The sequence below is a fragment of the Cydia amplana genome, chromosome 5 (genome assembly GCF_948474715.1).
Source record: "Cydia amplana chromosome 5, ilCydAmpl1.1, whole genome shotgun sequence".
NCBI classification, from domain to species: Eukaryota; Metazoa; Arthropoda; class Insecta; order Lepidoptera; family Tortricidae; genus Cydia; species Cydia amplana.
The window spans coordinates 6,170,198-6,191,790 of record NC_086073.1 but is presented as its reverse complement, the minus strand read 5'-3'; the positions used below and the strand labels follow the sequence as shown (position 1 = coordinate 6,191,790).

The 21,593-nt window shown below is 36.3% G+C and overlaps 4 protein-coding genes across 5 annotated transcripts; 2 read left to right on the top strand and 2 right to left on the bottom strand.

Moving 5' to 3' along the window:
- LOC134647856 (F-box only protein 42-like) lies at positions 1-2,226 on the top strand. Of its 2 annotated transcripts, none has more exons than XM_063502191.1 (3): positions 1-260; positions 370-1,589; positions 1,683-2,226. In XM_063502191.1, exons 1-3 carry the CDS (start codon positions 101-103, stop codon positions 2,151-2,153), a joined length of 1,851 nt encoding a protein of 616 aa, XP_063358261.1. In that variant the 5' UTR covers positions 1-100; the 3' UTR covers positions 2,154-2,226. The 2 variants fall into 2 exon arrangements, with proteins under 2 accessions (XP_063358261.1, XP_063358262.1); XM_063502192.1 differs by having other exon boundaries at positions 370-1,551; positions 1,683-1,860.
- Positions 2,227-2,791: 565 nt separating this feature from the next.
- Positions 2,792-6,136, bottom strand: LOC134647855 (pre-mRNA-splicing factor syf1 homolog). The gene is made up of 2 exons (XM_063502190.1): positions 6,024-6,136; positions 2,792-5,357 (listed from the first exon to the last, which is right to left on the bottom strand). The coding sequence occupies exons 1-2, from the start codon at positions 6,060-6,062 to the stop codon at positions 2,850-2,852; spliced, it is 2,547 nt and encodes an 848-aa protein (XP_063358260.1). The 5' UTR covers positions 6,063-6,136; the 3' UTR covers positions 2,792-2,849.
- A 1,514-nt stretch (positions 6,137-7,650) lies between these two features.
- Positions 7,651-19,448, top strand: LOC134647859 (zinc finger CCCH domain-containing protein 13-like). The gene is made up of 9 exons (XM_063502199.1): positions 7,651-8,313; positions 14,824-16,058; positions 16,332-16,492; positions 16,950-17,037; positions 17,338-17,525; positions 17,897-17,989; positions 18,141-18,258; positions 18,505-18,845; positions 19,149-19,448. The coding sequence occupies exons 1-9, from the start codon at positions 7,757-7,759 to the stop codon at positions 19,362-19,364; spliced, it is 2,997 nt and encodes a 998-aa protein (XP_063358269.1). The 5' UTR covers positions 7,651-7,756; the 3' UTR covers positions 19,365-19,448.
- Positions 19,449-19,793: 345 nt separating this feature from the next.
- Positions 19,794-21,523, bottom strand: LOC134648438 (probable alpha-aspartyl dipeptidase). Its single transcript, XM_063502959.1, has 3 exons — positions 21,273-21,523; positions 20,587-21,144; positions 19,794-19,910 (listed from the first exon to the last, which is right to left on the bottom strand). Exons 1-3 carry the CDS (start codon positions 21,467-21,469, stop codon positions 19,835-19,837), a joined length of 831 nt encoding a protein of 276 aa, XP_063359029.1. The 5' UTR covers positions 21,470-21,523; the 3' UTR covers positions 19,794-19,834.
- Positions 21,524-21,593: the final 70 nt, after the last annotated feature.

Here is a 21,593-nt window from a genome sequence, read left to right as displayed (position 1 = left end):
CTTTATGTTACGATACTTATGAGGAAGACTAAATGATACGAAAACAATAGAAATATTAATAAAAATCATAATTGAGTGAAGTAAAAATAAATGTAAAATTATGGATGTTATTCATCAATCTTTACGACAGCAAACATTGAGGAGTACCATTGAAGACCTCCCAGACGAAGTGTTAGAATTTATTTTAGGTCTCTTGCCACCTTACAAAGATCTACAAAATTGTAAAACTGTTTGTAAAAGATGGTACAATTGTGCAGAGAGTAAGTTCTTCATTAAAGATAATGTATCTAGCAGGAATGACATACTGAAGTTATAGTCATAGGTATTAGTATTAAACATTGTTCATGTTAAGATGTTGTTTTCTTACAGATGTCTTGCGTAAAACGTCGATGAAGCTGGTTAAAGCTGTAGGAGAATTTAACATCTTATGGAAGAAAATAGCACCCACAGATCTGTTACCAACCATAACACGAAGATTCTCTCATTCCGCTTGTATACTTGATAATAACATGTACATATTTGGAGGCTGCACCACCAACGCCACATCATTTAATGATTTATGGAGGTTTGACTTGTCCAAGAGGCAGTGGGTGAGGCCACTTGCCACTGGAACATATCCAGTACCAAAAGCATACACATCTATGGTCAGCTATAAAGATTTCCTTATTGTGTTTGGTGGGTGGACATATCCTTCACTCTCACAGTACTATCAAAATGTTACCATGTTTAATGACATTCATTTTTACTGTGTCAGCACTAATAAGTGGATCTTGATTAATGCTACCAACAGTCCACCCCCCATGGCAGGACATTCTGCATGCATTCGGGATAATGAAATGGTTGTTTTTGGAGGGCTTGTAATGTCACCAGCTCAAAATTATCAAATTCAATGCTCAAATGATGTGTGGGTGCTGGACCTGACCACTCTGAACTGGAAAAAACAAGCAACAACCAAGCCTAGGCCTTCTCCCAGGTATGCCCAATCACTTGTGCCTCTGGACTCTGATATAGTGATGTTACTAGGAGGGGTACAGACCTTGCACAATCGGTTTGTGTACAGTGATTGCTGGATATTAACCATGAAGGGCCCAACGTGGACATGGAAGGAGCTGGCTGTAAAAAATAAAGAATGGGCCGCAGCCAACATATGGTGTAATCCTGCATGTAGGGTTGGAGATAAGATAGTCAGTTTAAGCAGGACACGGTATGGTTGGAACTGTGCCAAGCCTTTAGTGACATCAGCTGTAAGGCTCTCGGCTCTTAGCAGACCTGAAGGTGCTCCAGTGTCAGTAAGAGTGGAACAAAGTTTACAAAGGCCATTGGACAGAGATCAAAATATAAACGGAAGGAGAGGGGTTTTACCAAGACAGGCTTTGAATGCTGCCAGACAACAACTGAATCAAAGTAATGAGCCAGTAGCAGGTCCTAGTCATGAACAAGGAAGATTCCCTATATTTAATGCTAGTGATGAAAATGCTAGTTCTAACGCTAATAATGCTGCTGCTGGTCCAAGTTCAGACTCGAAACCATCAGGCAGTGCTTTAGACTTAGGTAGGAAAGAGTCTATTTTGAGAAGAAATAAAAATAAGGTAAGATGTCCATAAGTGCCATAAGTAACTAAAAAAAAGAATATAAAATAGTTGTTAAGTTAAATATTTACATAATACATTTTTAATTTTCAGAACAAAGGTATGAAGATAGTTCGACAACTGCAAGAGGCTAACAAATACAGGATGGCAGCATTTGCTTGTGACAACAGCTTAAACACTGCACCCCCAGAAAATGACCTAATCAATCAAAGACAAATTGCCCATCTTGAAAACAGAAGGGAAGAACCACCTGTTGAAGCTGAAAATCCCCAAAGGCCTGCTGTGAAGAAGATTAAACGAAACACATTGACAATGCATGTTCTTGATATATCCACTGTGTTAAATGGCAACTCATTTAATTATGTTTCTTGGTTGTGTCCACGACTAGGTGAAACAACTGGAGCCCCAGAGGAACTTGTCATGTATTCACTTGTTAAAGGAAACGGTGAACTTATTATGTTTGGAGGTGTACACAATGACATCAGTATACTAAATTACTCTCAACACCAAAGCATGTATTCAAACTCATTGCATTTTATCACACCACCAAGAGATATAATTTGAAATATTATGTTTTTCATACTTTATGTTATGTACTGAACAATGTCATTAATACAGGACACACTATTAACATTATTGCATTTTATTTTGTCTAATTGATTCTGACATAAATCACTAAGTTATACTATAACTTATATCCAAAGGTTATTACTGTGAGCCAATTACTTACATTAAAAAGCTCAGAAAATGGATGTTAGGTTCCATAAAATTATTTTTTACAATATTGTGTGTATTGTCAAGGAATTTAATTTTAGTACCATTTCGTACTATGAGGTCCCTACTCCCTAGTAACTTACTGATTGATTGTTACTGTGACAATGATGTACAAAATAGTACTGAAGTTAAACTCTTTGACTGTACATACTTTTCCACCACCAATGCAGTAATTGATTCATAACTAGCATAGTCACATCATAGTAGTATGTGAAGTTTTACTCCTATATTTAGGTGTTCAATTAAATATTTAAGAATTCAATAGGTACTGACACCATAATTAATTTACGAATTTGGCTAATTATTTCATATTTTTTTATGTTTATTCCATTATATTCCGTAGAAAATATAATAATAAAAAGTGCATCAAATGTTTTTGTATTGAATACACTCTTAATTAGTAGATGTTTGTAAATGAAACTTCGATATGTAGGAAATTATAATTAAATGATTGATTTATTATTATAAACTTAAATCGCAAATTGTTTAATCACTATCTTTACTAGTGCTGGGTACAAGCCCTCCAAATACAGCAGCTGGTATTTCTTTCTTCTGAACTGGAGCAGTTACAGTATCATCATCTTCATCATTACTATTTCCAGAGTCCTCATCAATGTCAATTTCGTCAGGATTGACCACCTTATCTGCACTCTCCTTGAGGCCTTGTGTCTCACCCCGCACAAACATAATATTTCCTTTATTTGCAACAGCCATTTCAGCTGCCTTGGCTTCCAACATTCTCATGCCGTCCTTCATTCCTGGTGCCAAATCGGAAATTGTGCCCGCTGCCTGTGCGGCAGAACTTAACATCTGAGCAGACATCATATTCACTTGAGTATTGTATGTGGCTTGTACACTTCTCTTTATTCTAAGCATTTCACGCATTGTATCCTCATTACCATGACGGACTTCAAATTCTTTCCATGTATTCCAAAAGTCGGCAGTTATTCTAGGATCACACATTTGGCTGCAATGTGCGTATATAGCTCGAGCTCTATCAATTTCGCCAAGACGAGTTTCCATTTCAGAGAAACAAATACACATTTCTCTCGCTTTTTCTTCTGGTAAAGTTTCAATCGCCTTTTCATATATTTGACGTGTTTTAGGGACACCATAAATTTCGGCAGCTTTCTTAATGTATATATTGAACATCTCAAACATTTGCTCTGGTAAAACTGCAGTGGTTGCGCGCTCGTAAACTGACATGGCATGTCGAGCCAGGCCATGTTCTTCCTCTAATTTTGCATACAACAGGAAAATAGACTTTGCAAACTCTGCAGGACAGTGTTCCAGACACTGTTCAAACAAATCTCTTGCTCTCTCAAGTTTAGAGCCACCATATCTTTTCAAAAACTTTGTCAAATATGTATTCCAAATATCATATACATTGGGCCACTTGAAAAGTGCAATGCCCTTTTCATAAGCTCTGAATGCCTCCTCAAAATAATTATGCTCCTCTAAGAAGAGACCATAATTTATTATTATCTGTGGAGTAGCAATTTTCAAGTCAATAATGTGATCATAAACAGCTTTGCAGGACTTGTAACTACCAAAACTTTCTTCAAGATCTGCATACATAGACCAAACTTTTAATGACTTGTATAAACGCATCTGGACTGTCTCTGTATCATCATGATACGCAACTTTCCTGCTGGGCAGCACCGTTGCTTTTTGCATAAGTTTAAGTGCTTCTTCATAATTTTCATGTCTGATTTCCATTTCAGCCCACTCACACCAAACTGATGCCAAATCATCCACTTTTGCATAGCTCACTTGTGTTGCTTTCTCAAAAATCAATCTTGCATCCTCTATTTGGTCATTTTCTTCATAAAACTTGGCAAAACCAACCCATAGAGTGTACAGTTTTCCAACAGCAAGTTTCGGGTCTACTGTCTGTACAGCTTCAGTGTAAGTGTCAATAATTTCGTGTGGTTTTCCTTCATAAAGTTTAACCCTTTTATGCCATTCAGCCACATTATGAGGATTTTGTCTTAAAAGGACTGAATTGAGGAGCAGTAATCTTCTTTCCATCAAGTATTCAAATCTGGCAAGTCTCAATTCTAAATCTATATCATCATCTTCAGATGGGTTTGTTTTTTTGGCAACATCTTCCATTTTTTTGCTTAAACTAAGCTCTTCAAATTGAGCATATGCATCAAAAACTTGAGTGAAGTCTCTAACAGTAGTCACAGTTTGAATAGCTTCTTCATAGATATCTCTGGCTCTTTCAAATAAGCCACTTCTGACATAATAATCTGCAAGAGAGTTCCACAAATGTCCCAACTGATCTGTATAGCGCCTCAGACCTCCTCTAATAATAGCATCCACATTCAGTGAATGAATTTTGTCTGGATTTTTAGAAATTAATTCACACAACTCATTCCATACCTGATGGTTTGATTTGCCATGTTTCGACTGGAAATTCTCAATGTTCACTATTTGTGCCAGTTTGACTGCAGCTTCATCCAGTTTATTAATTGAAATTAGATAGTCAATGTACTCTTCTGTATCTTCAGGGCTTAACTTTAAATAACGTCTAAACACTCTTACAGCGGTTTCAGGAATGTTGTGTTTTTTTAAGAAACTCAAGTACAGAGGCCATATCCTGTGGTGCTGGGTAATTGGCAATGCCCGTAAAGCACTGTCAAATGCTTTTCTTGTCACTGTTATCCTGCATTGATCAGTCAGAAAAGAACAGTAATCCATCCAAATTCTAGGCATTTTGTGCATGAAGACCAATGATCTTTCAAAGCAATTGTTCACATGATCATAGCAAGGGTCTGTTATACAGCGGCCTCTTATTTGTGCCCTTCTGAGTTTTAGGTAATTGTACCACAGTTTGAAGGACCCAGGCAGTTCCTTCAGAGCTCTTTCATAAATCATGTTAATCTCATGTTTGGATGCACCTTTTTTATGTTCTATATATCTTAGCCAATGTTTCACTGAAAATGGGTTTCTTAATATTTCCTCTTCATATGGTAAATCTTCTTCACTCTGAAAGAAGGTCAAATTCTAATATTAATTTTATTAAATCATAATATAATTAGATTCAATTACTAGATCATAACATAATTAAAGATTAATGGTATTTAATTAAAGAACAATTTGGCCTGGCAAGTCAAATAAAAAACCCACAGTGAATTTGGCCTGGCAAGCCAAATAAAAAACCCGCAGTGATAAGTGAAGGTCGCCATCATCATCATCACTAACGATCTCCTAGCCTAGTTGGTAGTGACCCTGCCTACGAAGCAGGAGGTCCTGGGTTTGAATCCTGGTAAGGGCATTTATTTGTGTATCATGAATGTTTGTTCCTGAGTTATGGGTGTTATCTAGGTATCTTAGTAAGTATATATTTATCTATATAAGTGTGCATTTCGTCACCCATACCCATAGTACAATGCAAGCTTTGCTTAGTTTGGGGCTAGGTTGATCTGTACTGTTTGGGTACAATGTTATAAGTACCCAAATATTTATTTATTACGCTGATAATAAGGATAGTTTACAGAATTGCTTCGACAAGTAACTAGATTCTAGAATAACCTTTGCTACTAATAGCCAATATAGCCATGGTTCAACTACAATAACCTATTAGCGTTATACAAAACTAGGTTACAAAAAACAAATCGTATATAAAAATAATATAACATAGCAGATACTCACAAAGAATATTTCGATCTCTTTACCATCTAGTAAAGGCATTTTGCTAGATTGTGGTCAGAAGTTAATCAGAAATATGTACCTAAATCTTACAAACCGACAAATAACGCTATTCTATCCTCGGCCTCGGTATGGAATGTCAATGTCAATATTACGACTACGACAATGACAGTTATAACTTTTTTTGCACGCATGCAGTTGCAAGCAGGGGCAGGAAACTTAAACCTTATGTATGGAAATCAGCGCTGTATCCGCAGTAGCATCATATCAGTGCAATATTTCCTCACCTGATGCTTCCAAATGAATCAAACAGATGGCGCCACCGCGGAAAAACATGTGTTTAAAAAACTCGCATCCAACCCATAATTATTAAAAAGAAAAAAAAAATGTCTTTGCATTTTTGACACAAATTCCGTTTCAAGTATAAAACGTTTAAATTTTTCTGTAATTTTAGTACCTCACATTTTTTATATCGTTTATATTCGTTTTAATATCATTTTATTTATATGAACATAATATAATCGTTTTTATTAACAACAACTAACTAAATAGATTCGCCAAGTGTCCTACGTGAAAGGAAACGTTAAAACAAAAAAACATAGTAACCGTCAAACTATAAAAGTCAAACAGAAAACTTAAATTTTCTGAAATTATATATTAATAATTTAATTTAATCACTATAAATTGATGAAAATGTGTGCGCCTGGGAGAAAAAAACGATATTGCCTTATCGGCTGTGCGAATCAAAACAAAATTACTCCAAAACGCGTCAATTCAAGTGTGGTCTAAGTTTTAATAGTGGATTTGTTATATTTCGAACTAATTTACTATAAGTGGTACCCGTAGAAAATATAATTTTTATGGTTTGTTATGCATGTAAGTAATGAAAAATAAATGCCATTTTTTACACATCCGTGTTTTTACTTTTGCGACTAAAATATTCTTTGGTGTAAACATTTATAAAATACTAAATAAATAGGTTGTCGTAAATCTTCACTGCATGAATAGGTAATTAGGTATTACATAATATATTAGCGCCTTTTTCCTTGACCGTGTACAGTGTACTACAATGAGGTGTATTCATTTTTCACGTGATTGCTTTGCATTTGCAATAAGGTGAAAGAATGGAAACCTCAAATTTGTAGTTCACTGTAAACGGTCAAGGAAAAAGGCGCCATACTGGCGCCATAGTATTATTATTATGCATGTGTGCACTGTGCACGCACACATACGTAAAGGTTAGTTTGGTCAAATTCCGCTTGGAGCGTTTGTGTAGACGTTTTTTGACATTTATCGCGAGTTGGCTCTCTTTTACTATATATAGTTATTATACTCTTTGGTTGCAAGCTAATGTACGCGGAAATCGTTTCATTGCGAAACTTTGTAAATGTTCTGTAAAATAATATTAATACTTTTATAAAATATAGCAGTTTTAACGCTGCTGTTAACAATATGTGAATGCAAATAAAGTAATAATTTTATAGTATATGCGTCATACATAGCGTAATACAAATGTTGTGTTCGTGAGGTGCGTGTAAAGGAACGACTTTAGTTTGTTTGAGACACCGTTGGAACCGCTGCATTTCTACACCTATTATAGAACGGTTCCTTTTTCTATGGTCATTCAAATTAAAAATATAACCAAATCAACAATGGCGAATGGCGTTTGTCGGACGCCGGGGAATATCTTTTATTTTAATTCTGTTTTCAAGTGAGACCAATGTTTTTCCTTTATAATGTCAAAACAAGGCAAAAGAAAAATTACTGTCGAAATTCCGAAATCGAAAGACCTAGCCAACAGACCTAGTGTTTTCGAGCGTCTCGGAACCAAGAAAACTAGTGCAAAAAAAACAAGTGAACATTGTAGACAGTGGGCTCAACACGGAAGTTGCGCTTACGGTAAAAGTTGCAAATTTGCTGCCACACACACATTAATTAGCCCTTCGAAGCAGCGGGCGGCTAATAAAGACAGTGAACAAAAACGATTAGTGAAAGATGATGCTAAAAGTAGGCTTCATTCGGCAGTAGTCGTGCGGTCGGGCCGCAGTCCCGATGGTGAACTTGACAACTGGGACCAAAATGACCTAGAATGTGTGGACACAGACGAGCTGGAGAAACGAAGGCTCCAGCTTCAGCGTGAACTCGAATTGCAGTTAAAGATGGAATCTGGAAAAGATATGCGGAAAGAAAAAAAGAAGCCTGTGTCGAGCTCCTCGTCTTCGAGGAGCTCCAGCTCTTCAAGCGTGTCTTCTTCGTCATCTGATGGAAGCTCATCTTCCTCTTCTTCTGGACGGTGAGAAAATCATGTTTTAATTTAGCTGTTATATGATTACACAGGTATTATAAAAAAAATATTGCTATCAAAATAGCTCTATACTTAAATGCAAAATGTCATGATCAAAATACTTATTACATAGTCAACATGCATGGAACAATAAACTTGAAAATGATGTCTGGTGCGTTTGGGAAATTCTGCAATTCTGCATATTTCAAAATGTCAGATAGAGCTCATATAGTTAGACCAAGATAACTCTGCAGCGATTTTGATAGCATATACTGCGCAAGTGTTATTTTAAATGTCAATCTTCTATGAAACTATGACATCACCCATATTTGCATCATATATTATTAGAATTCACTTGGCGAAATTTGAATATAAATATAAACCTACATTGCTGCACAAATTTGGATTTATTGCAATCAGGGTTGGGCAGTATTTCAATTACATGTATTTGAAATACGTTGTAAGGTGTGGCGTCAATGATACAACTGTTGGTGTCTAAATACGAATATATTCTGTTAAACTAACGCGTACATGTTATTATATACTACCACTACGTACGTGTGTGGGTGAGGCTTAGTACACATACTACACCTCCCCCTTTGAAGAAAAAAAAAAATTAAAATATAAAACTTAATCTATTTTTTTTTACGTAAGCATTGAATACATTGTAGTAAAACAATGATTACACAAAAAAAAGGATTGTACATGAAAACAATCAAAGCAGTAAGTAGATAAATCCAAATTTAAAAGAAAATTAATTATTAAATCAAAACAATTTAACTTACAATCAAAACATACAATTGATAGCAAAATTATGGCATAAAAATTTATAATATAAAAAAATATTTATGAATGCCTTGATGACGAATCGAACCACTTTATTTTAATTATCGTTATATAACTTACTCTATGAAATATACCTACTTAAATACACAAAAATAACTTCATTTACTTATTTATATAATATATATTAAAATTAATGATAAACAACATTTATTAAAAAAAACTACTAATATGTATGTTAACTCTAATAAAAATGAAAACACAAAAAAAAGATAAACACTTAAAAACTACACTAGACATATTTATTGAACTAAATTCAAAAATTACAAGAACTATTTCCAAATTTGGTAGTGTATTCGTCAATACAATTCGTTTCTTCGTCCTTTTAAGTCTTACTTAGTTACAAACATAGGTATGTTACTCGTCATTGGTACCTTATAATATCATTTCTAATTTTTTATTGTACATTATCAGTTCCTTGCAAGTTATTTTATTATGACGTCATTCATTTAAAGTACGAAGTACTTAGGTATAGACATATAATTAAAATTTAATATTTATATCTAAAATTACAAATTAAAATTATAAATTAAAAAAAAAAGACAACGCTTCAAGTCGTTCCCGGCGCAAAGGTGCCCATGATGCTCGCAGCATTGCCATCGTTCATTTAAATATATTTTCTTTGTTTTATTTTATTTAATTTATTCATTTATAGTGGCATATTTTATGCTTCACTGAAATCAAAGATCAAGGGTACGCAACGCTTTTACATATGTGGTCGGCCGACCTTACTATAATTATTTATTTATTTGCTCAGGATACAAGGACATTTTATTTAAAGCGCGCATACATACTATTTTTATACTTATAAAGGCAGTTCTTTTAACACATCCATACATAATATCATTCCGTGTGTCCAAGGAGTCTCCACGATTGATACTCGACCGAATCATGGTCAGACCACCAAGGATTCCGTGCCTGCCTTGTATCCTGGCGTACCCTTGCTAACCTAATCGCTCAAGGCCGCCTCTCGGGCCACCGAAGATGCGATAGGTACATAATTATTTATTTTTCAATGACTTTCTTTCATTTCCCACTCAAAATAAACCATCACTCAAAATGCAACCACATAATAACTCAAACACCATGAAAACTTTAACATATAAGAATTTCAGCAACTCTTAGTTGATCAGGCTAATCGTTCTTTGAAAAACTTACGTGTTTAAGTTTTCCCATACACTCACACCACTTTTCCAATAACATACAAATTCCATTTTACTAATAATACAATCGACAACCATGCTAACCATTATTTCACATTCCTTACCTTTCTTAAACTTACCACAAACATTCATTTACTAACATTTATACGAAACTTGCGCTCTTTAAATTCTTAAAAACCAACGTTAAATCTTTTCCTAAACAAGCCCATACACCTACAATAAGACTGATCTTCTTTGCAGTACCACTATTTACTTTAAAAGTCATAATATCCATAATTTTAATACTTTGTCATTATCTTGTTTGTTAAATATGTCAGATCCGTGAATTTAAAAAAAAGTCTTGTCCGATAAAATTGTAACTCGCTATCATAAAAAAAAACACAATTCGAATTCTAATTAAAAATAAAGTAGTTATGGTTAAAAGTCGGTACTGACATACTTCTATATTTTAAGATCTGAGATTTGAAATATTTTAATTATTACTTACTACTTATTCTTTAATTTAATATCATTACAATAATGTTTAAGTAATCTAAATCAGTGCACGAACTATGAAATTAGAGATGAAATAACAGACGCCGCATACCGATCCCTTTAAGGAGTCTACGCGCCGCCGTTATGTTATGTGCCATATTTGTAAGTTATAAGGAATAAAAGCATGTCATTTTACTAAGTATAAGATATATGAAATTTAATAAAACGAAACTATCACATGTATGTATTTTAGACCACCCATATATTATGGTTTTGTCATCAAGGGGCATAGTTATACTTACTAAAATAGGATTTTATTCAATAGTCACATTAAAAAACTAACATACGGACCTTTAATATAAAGTCCAACAAAAACGTTAAAATGTAGGTATCTATTATTAAAAAAAATTGAACTATGGAGCTAACATAAAAAATAAACAATTTAAATAATTAAATGTCCCTTTTTGCACGGCACAGCACTAAACTACACTTATCACTTTATCGTTTTTCCACACACCAACCTACTCTTTCCTTGTAGTCCCTGGACCTCCAGACGCCACACTCGACCAAGGACACCAACAACTCCCTGCTGCAAACCATCATTACAAGCTTTGCCCCCGTCAGCATTTTACTTTTTATTGGAGTCTTTCTGTTGAAGTATCAAAACTGTCCACTTTTACCGTTTTTATGATACTAATCCGCAATAAAGTCATCCACCAATGTTTTACAACAACCTTCCGCGTGTAGAGTTCGTTTTAAATAATATGTATCTAGTCCTGGCAATTACTGTCCAATTATGCACGATTTTAATATATTCACTTATCCCATTTTCACTTTGTTCTGATTTAATCACAAATGTCCGACACAATTTTGTTTAACATAGTCCTTTAGCTTAAAATTTTAATTTTTGTCCACGTCCTTGACTGGCAAGCGCAGCGCGCTGCCAGTGCAGCGCGAGGCCGCACTGGCAGGATCGCCATGTAAGGTGTGGCGTCAATGATACAACTGTTGGTGTCTAAATACGAATATATTCTGTTAAACTAACGCGTACATGTTATTATATACTACCACTACGTACGTGTGTGGGTGAGGCTTAGTACACATACTACAACGTATTTGAAATACAAATTAGTATTTTGTATTTGTATTTCAAATACTACCTCAAAAGTATTTTGTATTTGGTATTTCAAATACTGCACTCACATGTATTTAGTATTTTGTATTTCAAATACTTCAAGCTTCAAAATACATTTCTATAAATACATTTTATTAAATTCTATAATCCTAAAATGTCTAATCTCTCGCACAAGCTGTGAGCCGACCGCGAACCTCCGATCCAGCCGAGATACAATTTTCATTGGCTGGATACTGGATCTATATTAGGTCAACTTCTGCGTGGAACTTTTCGTTTAAATCTAGGGGATAGGGTCATTGCAGTAGTTTCCGTCCATGCACTAGTTTTCGACGACTTGACGGATTATCAAAAATATATTTCATTTTTAATTTACTACTTTTTGCGAAATCTTCATCTTCCTCGCGTTGTCCCGGCATTTTGCCACGGCTCATGGGAGCCTGGGGTCCGCTTGGAAACTAATCCCAGTAATTGGCGTTGGCACTAGTTTTTACGATAGCGACTGCCATCTGACCTTCCAACCCAGAGGGTAAACTAGGGCCGTAATTGGAATTAGTTCGGTTTCCTCACGATGTTTTTCTTCACCAACTCATTGGTTCGAGCCGGGGTTCGAACTCGCGACCTCCGGATTGCAAGTCGCACGCTCTTACCGCTAGGCCACCAGCGCTTCCTTTTTGCGAAATATCATTGTTATATGTAGACAGATATATTGCTTAGACGCCTTAGACATAAGGATTGAAATCAGTCCAAATTTGTGCAGGAATGTAGGTATACTATATTCAAATTTCGTCAAGTGGACGTAAACTAGAGCTGGACGAAAACTAGCGCAATGACCCTATAAGTTTATATGAAAGGATATTCGTTAACGTTAAAACTAAATGCTAAACAAAAAAATAAATAAAGGTATATTTTGTAATTGAAATACATTATTTTAAACACTGTAATTTGTATTTTGTATTTCAAATACCCGTCACCAAAGTAGTTTGTATTTTGTATTTCAAATACTTTTAAAAATGTATTTTGTAATTTGTATTTCAAATACGTGGAAGCCAGTATTTTGCCCAACCCTGATTGCAATCCTTAATGTCTAAACAATATATATATCTATATAAAACTGATATGTTGCAAGTAGCAAATTAAGAATGAAATTAATTATATGCTAATCTGTCAAGTGGAAGAAAACTAGAGCATGGACGGAAACTAGCGCAATGACCCTACTCCCTGTGGTGTGCAATTGTGCATGGATAGTAAATTATGAATTTCCAATCCAAAATTATTGGCTATAGCAATTAATATTGCGAGAAGGCGAAAATGTTATGTAAAATTATATTGGGTACATCCCATTTAGGGCCACTTGTGTGTTCCCAGTACAAAGGGTTAACTCTAAGTTAGTTGGCTAACCCTGGAATGCGCCAGTGGCCTTTAATGATCAACCATCTATTTTTGACGATTTTTGACCCCCCCCCCCCTAAAATCATCCAAAAATCATGCTTCGACCCCGATGTCCAGACCCCCCCCCCATTTCAAATGACGTAATTTATGAATACTTAGCCCCAAAGTTGTAAGCACATTTGGTGAAATATTGGCAATCATGGGCCTTCAAGCATGTCAATAGTATCATGTAGAGTGTCATTCAATAGAACTTGCTAACTATGTAAACAAACCGCCATACTAAAATTGACACTGAATGTCAATTTACTAAAGTCTATTTTTTTATTCCGTAGACTGAAATGACATTTCATAGTATGAACATCATGTGTCATCCCATACTATGAAATGTCATTTCAGTCTACGGAATAAAAAAATAGACTTTAGTAACTTTTGTTTACATAGTTAGCAAGTTCTATTGAATGACACTTTAATTCCATACTCTCAATTTGATTAACAAGTTTCAAAAAGACAAAGGTCCTATCTATTCCTTACATTTTATTGAAAAATAAATCATACATGCTTTTGATCCTCAATAGGAATGGGATTGATTGGCATAAAAAAAAGTTTGTCAAAAATTACCTTTTTCTCGCACCCTGTACGTTTTTTCCAAAATCTGTAAAAGCCAATCTTCATTAATTTGAAATCGAGGGAAGGTCTTCTAAGACCGTTTTCTCGTCGCAGCACGGGATCTGGTAGCTGCTCTCACTGACCCAAAAAGAAAATCCATTCTGTATAGTTGTCATATTTAAGGGTCAAAATAGCAATTTTTTTGATCTTCTATACATGTAGGACAGACTACAGTAATGTGACGTCACATTACAATATAATTTAGTTAGAGGCGTTTCAATTGTCAAGTGCGACTGTCGTGTTGCTTTAATGCCATTTTTATTTTTATTTTTTATGGTATCAATCGATCGGGTTTGTTTTTAGGATCAAATGTCTATATGGGACCCATTGCATTAAAGTAACACAAAAGTCAGAAATTGTAGTCAAAGTCCGACAGTCGCACTTCACTCGCGAAACGCCCTATACAAAACGGCCAGAGGCCGTGACGTCATCGCTCATCTTGTAGTATGGACAAAACAAGAAAAGTGCGTTTTTGTCGGTGAAATATTGCGTTTATGTATATAGTTGCTATACAATATTTTTTTGGATGAAATGTAAGGAATCGAATGGTACCCTTACTTTTATCGTTTTTGGAAGTTAAAAAAAACTTAAATTTTGAAACTTTCAGGTCCTGTAATTTTGTAATTTTTCAATATTTTATTTTAATATCCACATTATTGTGATAAATTGCTCGTTTGCTATCTATTTTACTAGATTTTGTTATAAAATTCAACATGTGTCATCATCCCTATTGTATATATCCTATATTTGATGCTCAGGAAAATCAAGATCACTGCTGGGCAAAAGCCCTGAAATGTATTCTACATTATTCTGATTGTTGGTGTTGTTCACATAGTATTTATTTTATAGGGAAGCAAGGCGAAAAACGAAGAAAGGGAAATTGAAACGAAACTCTAGTTCTTCATCGGATGGTGATGCGCCAGCTAAAAAAAAAATTGTAAAAAATGACACTAAAAGAGACAGAAGTGAAACGAAAAAAACAAGTGTTAAAAAAGACGACAGGCTTTTGAAAAAGACTGATGTCACTAAGAAAAAGCCCTTGACAAAAACAGCTTTAGGTAAAAAATCACTGTCACCAGGGAAGAAATCTGGTGGCACTCCACCAATCTCATCCAAGAGTCTATCAAAGGCTGTTGGTAAACATGGTAAGTCTCCAGCAAAGCGAGACAAAAAGAGTGCTTCCCCACATTCGAGTAAAGACCGCGAAAAGGACAAAAAAGAAAAAGAGAGAGAAAAGGACAGAGAAAAGGAGCGCGAAAAAGAGAGGGAACGCAGAGGCGGACGCAGCCGATCGCCCAGAAAAGGTAGGTCTAGATCACCTCGCCACCCTAAAGACCCCAGACGAAAAGATAGTTCCGAGAGAAGTAGACCAGTTTCACCGAAAAAGCAAGTAAGACGGGAAGGTAGCACTGATAGACATAGAAAACGATCTCCCAGTAGGGACCGTGATAGAGGTCGTGATCACAAAGATAGATCATTAGAAAAAAGGAAAGAAAAGCATGACGATAAAGATAGACACGATAGAAAGGATAGAGGCCGTGAGAGAAATAAAGAGGGTAGTAAACGTGACGACGGCAAGCGTAGAGGGCGTGATAGGGGCCTAGGTAGTAGAGGGCCAGATAAAGGTCTTGAAAAACCAAACAAACCTATGGAAAGACTGCTGCCTAGGCCTGAAGAGCGTTTAGCTGCCCTTGCGGCTATTTCTAATAGAGCTCTCGAAACAGATAAGAACTCAACTACTTCTAAAGATCGTCAGGATACACATTCGGAAAGAGGTGGCCGCAAACAAGATAGGCTCGAACGCGATAGGTCAAGTAAAAGAGATAGAATTGGTAGTTTGGATAGAGAAGGAGGTGATTATGAAATGGGTATGGACCGTAACTATGACCATGGTATGGATCAATATGAAAGAATGGATGATCGCTACGATGACGGTCCTAGGGACGACGACAGGTCACCGGGTTACGCTAGAGATAGACATTACGATCCCGGATACGATATGCCTGGTCCACCCAGAGGGTATCCAGAAGATGAAGATAGGATGTATGCTGACCGCATGGGTGACCATCGCGGTGTTGATATGGGTAAGAATTTTAAGCAATTCATGTGGTATTACTCTTACTAACCATAACCATCCATGTCTATGTGAACTAAGAAGCATACATACCTTTTTTCACATGGATTCCCTGTGACTTCCACTTGCAATGATACTGATATACTTCTTTCGCTCCAAAATTTCATGCATACTCGTCGGTTTTGGGTACTCTTACTCTTTATCTCATCTTTCCTAGAATTTATTTATGGTCAAAAACTGTTGGATAACATGCCCAAGAACAAATGTTTAATTTTTATTGAAGGATACGACGACCGACGTCCACATCGCGACCGTTCTTGGGAAGGGCGCTCCGGCTCCATGGACAGAGAGCGTTATATGCATCCACACAAAGAGTGGGATAGCGAAGACTATCGCGGCGGAGATTGGAGCAGAGATAGACATTGGCCCATGCATGAACCACAGGTAAATTTTAAGGTCTTTTTATTACTTTAATAGACATCTCTTGTAGATAAATCTTCCACAAGGCGAGCTGTTGATCTAATGAAGGTTGCAAGAGCAGTGTTTGTGTAGCTGTGGAAGATCATTATATCCAATATCACCCAAATGATGTCAACTACTGATGATGACGAATTCATATATGTAATTCTCAATTATTTCATGTTGATGAGCTTATCACTATTCATTTGCTAATTTTATTTATTACATTTCTGTTCTTAGGTGAGCATTTACTACCAAACCCTTTACCAGTACCAATCCATTGATTACCGTAAAAGAGCCTATGAAAATCCATGCTTTATCCTGTCCCACATATTCCTTGGGTGTCCCTTTCGTCATTTTGGTACGTTTTGAAGTTGCTTTAATTATTATTTTAGGTCTTTCAAATTGTTAGTCTACTTATTCGTGGAAACGGTGTTTACAGATGAACGACTGGGGTGATAAGGACGCGGATATGGAAGGGTGGCATCACAGAGGCCACCCGTCGGGACCACATCGCGGTCGAATGCATGGTAAGAAATTATCTGTCAATGGTATATATAGGTAGAGCGCCCGGACGTCACGCGAAGTTTTCGGTGGGACCTCTCAAATTTTATATTCTCCTAAGACCCAAGTTATTTTGGTTTTAAATTTAGATTCCTTCGATGTGGAATACGAGTATGTATGTAGTTATATACAAGTCTCTAGCGAAGTAAATAATATTAAGACCGTTTACAACCAGAATCGGTGACCTTGAATCCTCCCGTGTTCTGGTCCGTCCTCGGAGTCGTAAACTAATAGGTATTTTATTTAGTATTCATACCATTTTTCAGATGATTATAATCGTGGTATGAGAATGGACATGAGAGATAAACGTCGCCTACAGCGGGTGGAGCCGGAGGCCGGCGCCAAGGAGGCCGCGGCCGCCGCCCCGCGCGAGGCCGACGCGGACGAGAAGCCCATACCGGACGACCTCAGCGAGATCAGCGATGATCCTGATGATATTTTAAACAGAGAAGATGTGAGCATCCACCTTTATTTTCTTATAGTGTCTCTTTTTAACAGCCTTGTGTACTTGACTGTAACGGTTATTTGTGACCTGTCTTGAGTGTCTTGGCCTCATATGACCGACATATTTTTTACGTTAGTTCAGTAGTTAGTACCACACATTACACGCTCACCACCGTCTGCACTCTGCACAAAACACATTATACACAAAAACAGATCCTATTGTTTTAGGATAACGGCACATAAACCTAGGAAGGATCTTATTTGAATAGGTACATATTTTGATACTAATGACTGTATACCTTAAATTACTAGGTCATCATTTAGTTCACTTAAATGTTGTGTGCTGACTGTGCTGTTTATAAATGAGTGTTTTTGTTTAAGATGATGGATCCATCAATGGATGAAGACAGCCAAGCTGCTCAACCTATGGATGAAAGTGTGAAACCTGATGGTTCAGAAAAAGAGTCTACTCAGGTAAATCAAGTTACTGTATTTTTGTCACCATCTGGAATTTCCATCCACCATTCTAATACCACCTGGAGGGAAAGTACTCTAAACTAAATAATGGAGATAGCAAACTTAAGTTAAAAGAAACATCCTTTACTAACTTAATCCTATATTTTAGGATACCAGTGGTGCTGGAGATGAAAAGGATTCCCCGGGAGCCAAGAATGATGAAGATGTTAATGATCTAGACTTTGAAGAAATATCAGATGGAGAGCTGGAGGAGGAGCGAACAAGAGGTTTGTTTTAATGCAATCATCTAAATATAATTTTCAAATTGTACATAAAGTGCAAAGCAGATTAGAAATTGTAAGTAAACCAAATTGTCAGTAAATAAGAACAAAAACAACTATACTCATCCTTTTCTTTTGGGTGCTAGTACTAGTGTAAGGCAAAGATAGTATGATTCTCTCTATCTATGTTTGAAATGAGACAGTCCTTTGACTATATAATTGTTACATGTAACGAAGCGTTGGCATTTTCAGCTGGCCTAGGAGACGCGCTCGGAGTAGATTGGGCTAGTTTGGTAGCAGACGTGCACCGGCGAGAACAAACCGCTCCCACTGGCGGGGCGCGTGACCGCTGGAAACCTGAACGCGTTCTCGCACGTCTCGGCCTTTCTGTGCACATGGCGGGCAAAAACACTGTTCAACACATACTGCATAAAAATGCCGAAAGTTTACTTACTCAAAAAACTACCAAGGGTGAACCAAGCTCGGAGCATCCTCCTGAAAATGCTCCAGATCAGAATGGAAAGCATGAAGAGGATGAGAAGCCTGCAGCTCCACCAGATGTGGAATCTTTGCATCCTGTGGCTGCTATTCAGGTATTTATTTACAAAGCTGTTTTAAAAGATGAACATAAAATTATATTATTTCCGTATCTTGTCTATACATCTCGCGCGCGAAGTTCTAGGAATCGTAGTGGAAGCTCCCCTTACCTTTTACACTCGGCAACCTTCCTAACCTCTGAAATAAATCTGCACGAACTTTAGTCTCGTTAACCAGACTAACTGAAAGTCAGAGGCGGCATGGCATGACGCGAGGATCGCACACGACAACGCAATGCGATCTCCAAAAATGTCCTCTTTGTTAATGACCTAGATTAATGAATTTGTTGAATATCACAGGTAGCAGTCCAGAAGCGTAAACGCCAGCGCGCCGTTTTATTCGGATCTGGCTGCGAGATCACTCGAGCCCTGAGCGCTCGCCGAGACCTGGCGCTGCGGCGCTACCTGTGCCACCTGCCCGCCGCCGAGCGCACCGGCCACGCCCGCGCCGCGCCCAACCCCGACCTGTTCCACGCCGCCAGGGCTGCCCTCATGCAGCCAGAGGTTACTGGCTGACGAAGGTGATCAATTGATGTTGCACCTCGTCTATTTCATTTGAAATAAGTGCAATAATCGAGACATGAAAAACTATTTACTTATCGACTTTAACTGAAGTGAAATTTAACTGTGAACTATGTGTGTATAGTCGGAATTTAACATATTGATGGGATGTGGAGTGCAGTGACAAATCTAACATTGAAAGTCATAGGTGTAGCTTATGACAGGACTATATTTTAGTGTTCTTAAGCTAATATAATAAGTTTTATTCCAACTCACTGAAACTATATGTGCTGTCAAATTTACATTATGTATCTTGAAATAATTAAATATACAAATAAATTATAATTGGGTTGTTTTATTGCACTTATTTTTAATATATTTTTATATCAAAACAGAGTAAAACTTAAATATAAATAAACATTGTTGTGTATAGCTGATAATGATTAATCAATCACACTGAACTTCATGTAGATTCGTTTGTTTGTTTAGCTGACACTGTTGACATCCTTGCACAAGAATGAAACGTCTTCACCAACTGGGATTACTGTTTTAGCTTGGCCCCTAAAATTAAAATAGTATGTAAATTATAACATGTTAAAGTGTATCAATCTGAAGTGTGTAGTATGCTGTAAGTAGGATTTACCATACAAAAGAGAATATGTGACATTCCACAGGTAAAGATACCTCTTAGTAACACCACTGCATATAGGTGGCGATCACAATAGATCAGCAATGGTTGCAGTGATACATAGGCTATGGAGCCTCATATAGCCCCTAACAACAAGAATAAGAATAGCACCACTGCACCACATGTATAATTGTGTTATGTGCTACTCTCAAGGTAACAAATATATCACACTTCTTGTTACTCTAGATCCCTGCAGAACTAAACTTTATATTATCCATTGTCTTGTAGATATTAATACTAAGAATATTCATGAAACACTAGCAGTGGTTCTTAACATATCAGTGATAAGGGGACCACTAGATAGAATCGAGCCCTGGATTTAAAGCCCCATGGTCAGAGACAGCCTGTATAGTTATAGTAGTATTAAATACCAGTTCATTTCAAGTTATGGTCTTACTAATAAAAGTTGTTTTATATTTACAAAAGTATTTTTTAAAAATTCTATTGATACTTATTATATTAATTTTTTCCTTTGGTATCTTCAATAAATTAGTTAGCACTACAGAATTTGCATTTCCAGTAATAAAAAATAGAACATCTGTGTCTTACTTTTTGAAGAGAACAGCACCAGCAGTTCCTTTAATAGTTAATTTGGATGCATTGACATGTAACATTGATCCTTCCCGCAAGCCAAGCACTGGACCACCTTGGACTTCCAAGTACTCATTGATTCTTTGGTCTCTTGTCTCTCCTTTATGAGTCTCACTCTCTATTTCAATATAATGGGGGTTTATATTAAAAGGCACAATTCCAATAGCATCAAAAGTTGGTGGATAAACAATAGGCATATCATTAGTTGTGTTTATACTTTTAGTAGCCACATTTGTTCCGGCACTACTGCCTATGTACAAAAGGTTACCTTCATCAACTCTGCTTCTGATAAGTTTGACCAGGTTCTTTTCATAAAGACGCTTCAGGAGGAGGAAAGTATTGCCTCCACCAACAAATATTGCTTTGGCAGAATTAACTGCAGCTTGCTGATCAGGATATGTATGCAGTCCTGTTACATTAAATCCCCACGGATTTACAATTTGTTTTATTTTTAATGTGTAACCATCAAAATCATTTTGAGCGTAAGGCACAAAGATTAGATCGTGCACATTATTTCTGAAACCAAAATATATTTTTTACATACATCACATCACCTTATCATTTTTGCCACTACTCAATACTTATTAGTTTCGTGATTCTGTAAAGTAAAACAGCAAGCAAAATATTATAAATAGAAGACTTACTTCTGTAAGAATGAGCTTATTTCTTCTTTAGCAAACTCGAGCAAGGTATATCCATGGCAATTTGATGAAGATAGAAGTAAAGCTTGACGACGAGACTCCATAATTGGCGTTACACTTGCAATGCGACTGAATGGTTTGCCAACAATATGTGATAAAGAAAACAATGGAACATGTAATAAAAAATATGAATATCGCATGAAGAAAACGATTACGTAGCAGCGTTATCTTTTATAATCTGAGCTATACTGATTTAACTATTTATGTAAATAACACTTTGATAAGTATTAAAAAATCATGAAATTTCGTCAAAACAAACTTTCT

Excerpts from the sequence above, each read along its gene's own strand:
- LOC134647856 (XM_063502191.1), top strand. The coding sequence starts at position 101 with ATGGATGTTATTCATCAATCTTTACGACAGCAAACATTGAGGAGTACC. Across the intron at positions 261-369 it reads ATGGTACAATTGTGCAGAGA|ATGTCTTGCGTAAAACGTCG; the intron begins GTAAGTTCTTCA and ends GTTTTCTTACAG. Across the intron at positions 1,590-1,682 it reads TGAGAAGAAATAAAAATAAG|AACAAAGGTATGAAGATAGT; the intron begins GTAAGATGTCCA and ends TTTAATTTTCAG.
- LOC134647855 (XM_063502190.1), bottom strand. The coding sequence starts at position 6,062 with ATGCCTTTACTAGATGGTAAAGAGATCGAAATATTCTTT. Across the intron at positions 5,358-6,023 it reads AAGAGATCGAAATATTCTTT|AGTGAAGAAGATTTACCATA; the intron begins GTGAGTATCTGC and ends ACCTTCTTTCAG.
- LOC134647859 (XM_063502199.1), top strand. The coding sequence starts at position 7,757 with ATGTCAAAACAAGGCAAAAGAAAAATTACTGTCGAAATTCCGAAATCG. Across the intron at positions 16,059-16,331 it reads CCATCGCGGTGTTGATATGG|GATACGACGACCGACGTCCA; the intron begins GTAAGAATTTTA and ends TTTTTATTGAAG. Across the intron at positions 17,526-17,896 it reads ATATTTTAAACAGAGAAGAT|ATGATGGATCCATCAATGGA; the intron begins GTGAGCATCCAC and ends TTTTTGTTTAAG.
- LOC134648438 (XM_063502959.1), bottom strand. The coding sequence starts at position 21,469 with ATGCGATATTCATATTTTTTATTACATGTTCCATTGTTTTCTTTATCA. Across the intron at positions 21,145-21,272 it reads ATAAGCTCATTCTTACAGAA|AAATAATGTGCACGATCTAA; the intron begins GTAAGTCTTCTA and ends TTTTGGTTTCAG. Across the intron at positions 19,911-20,586 it reads GGTGCTGTTCTCTTCAAAAA|GGGCCAAGCTAAAACAGTAA; the intron begins GTAAGACACAGA and ends TTTTAATTTTAG.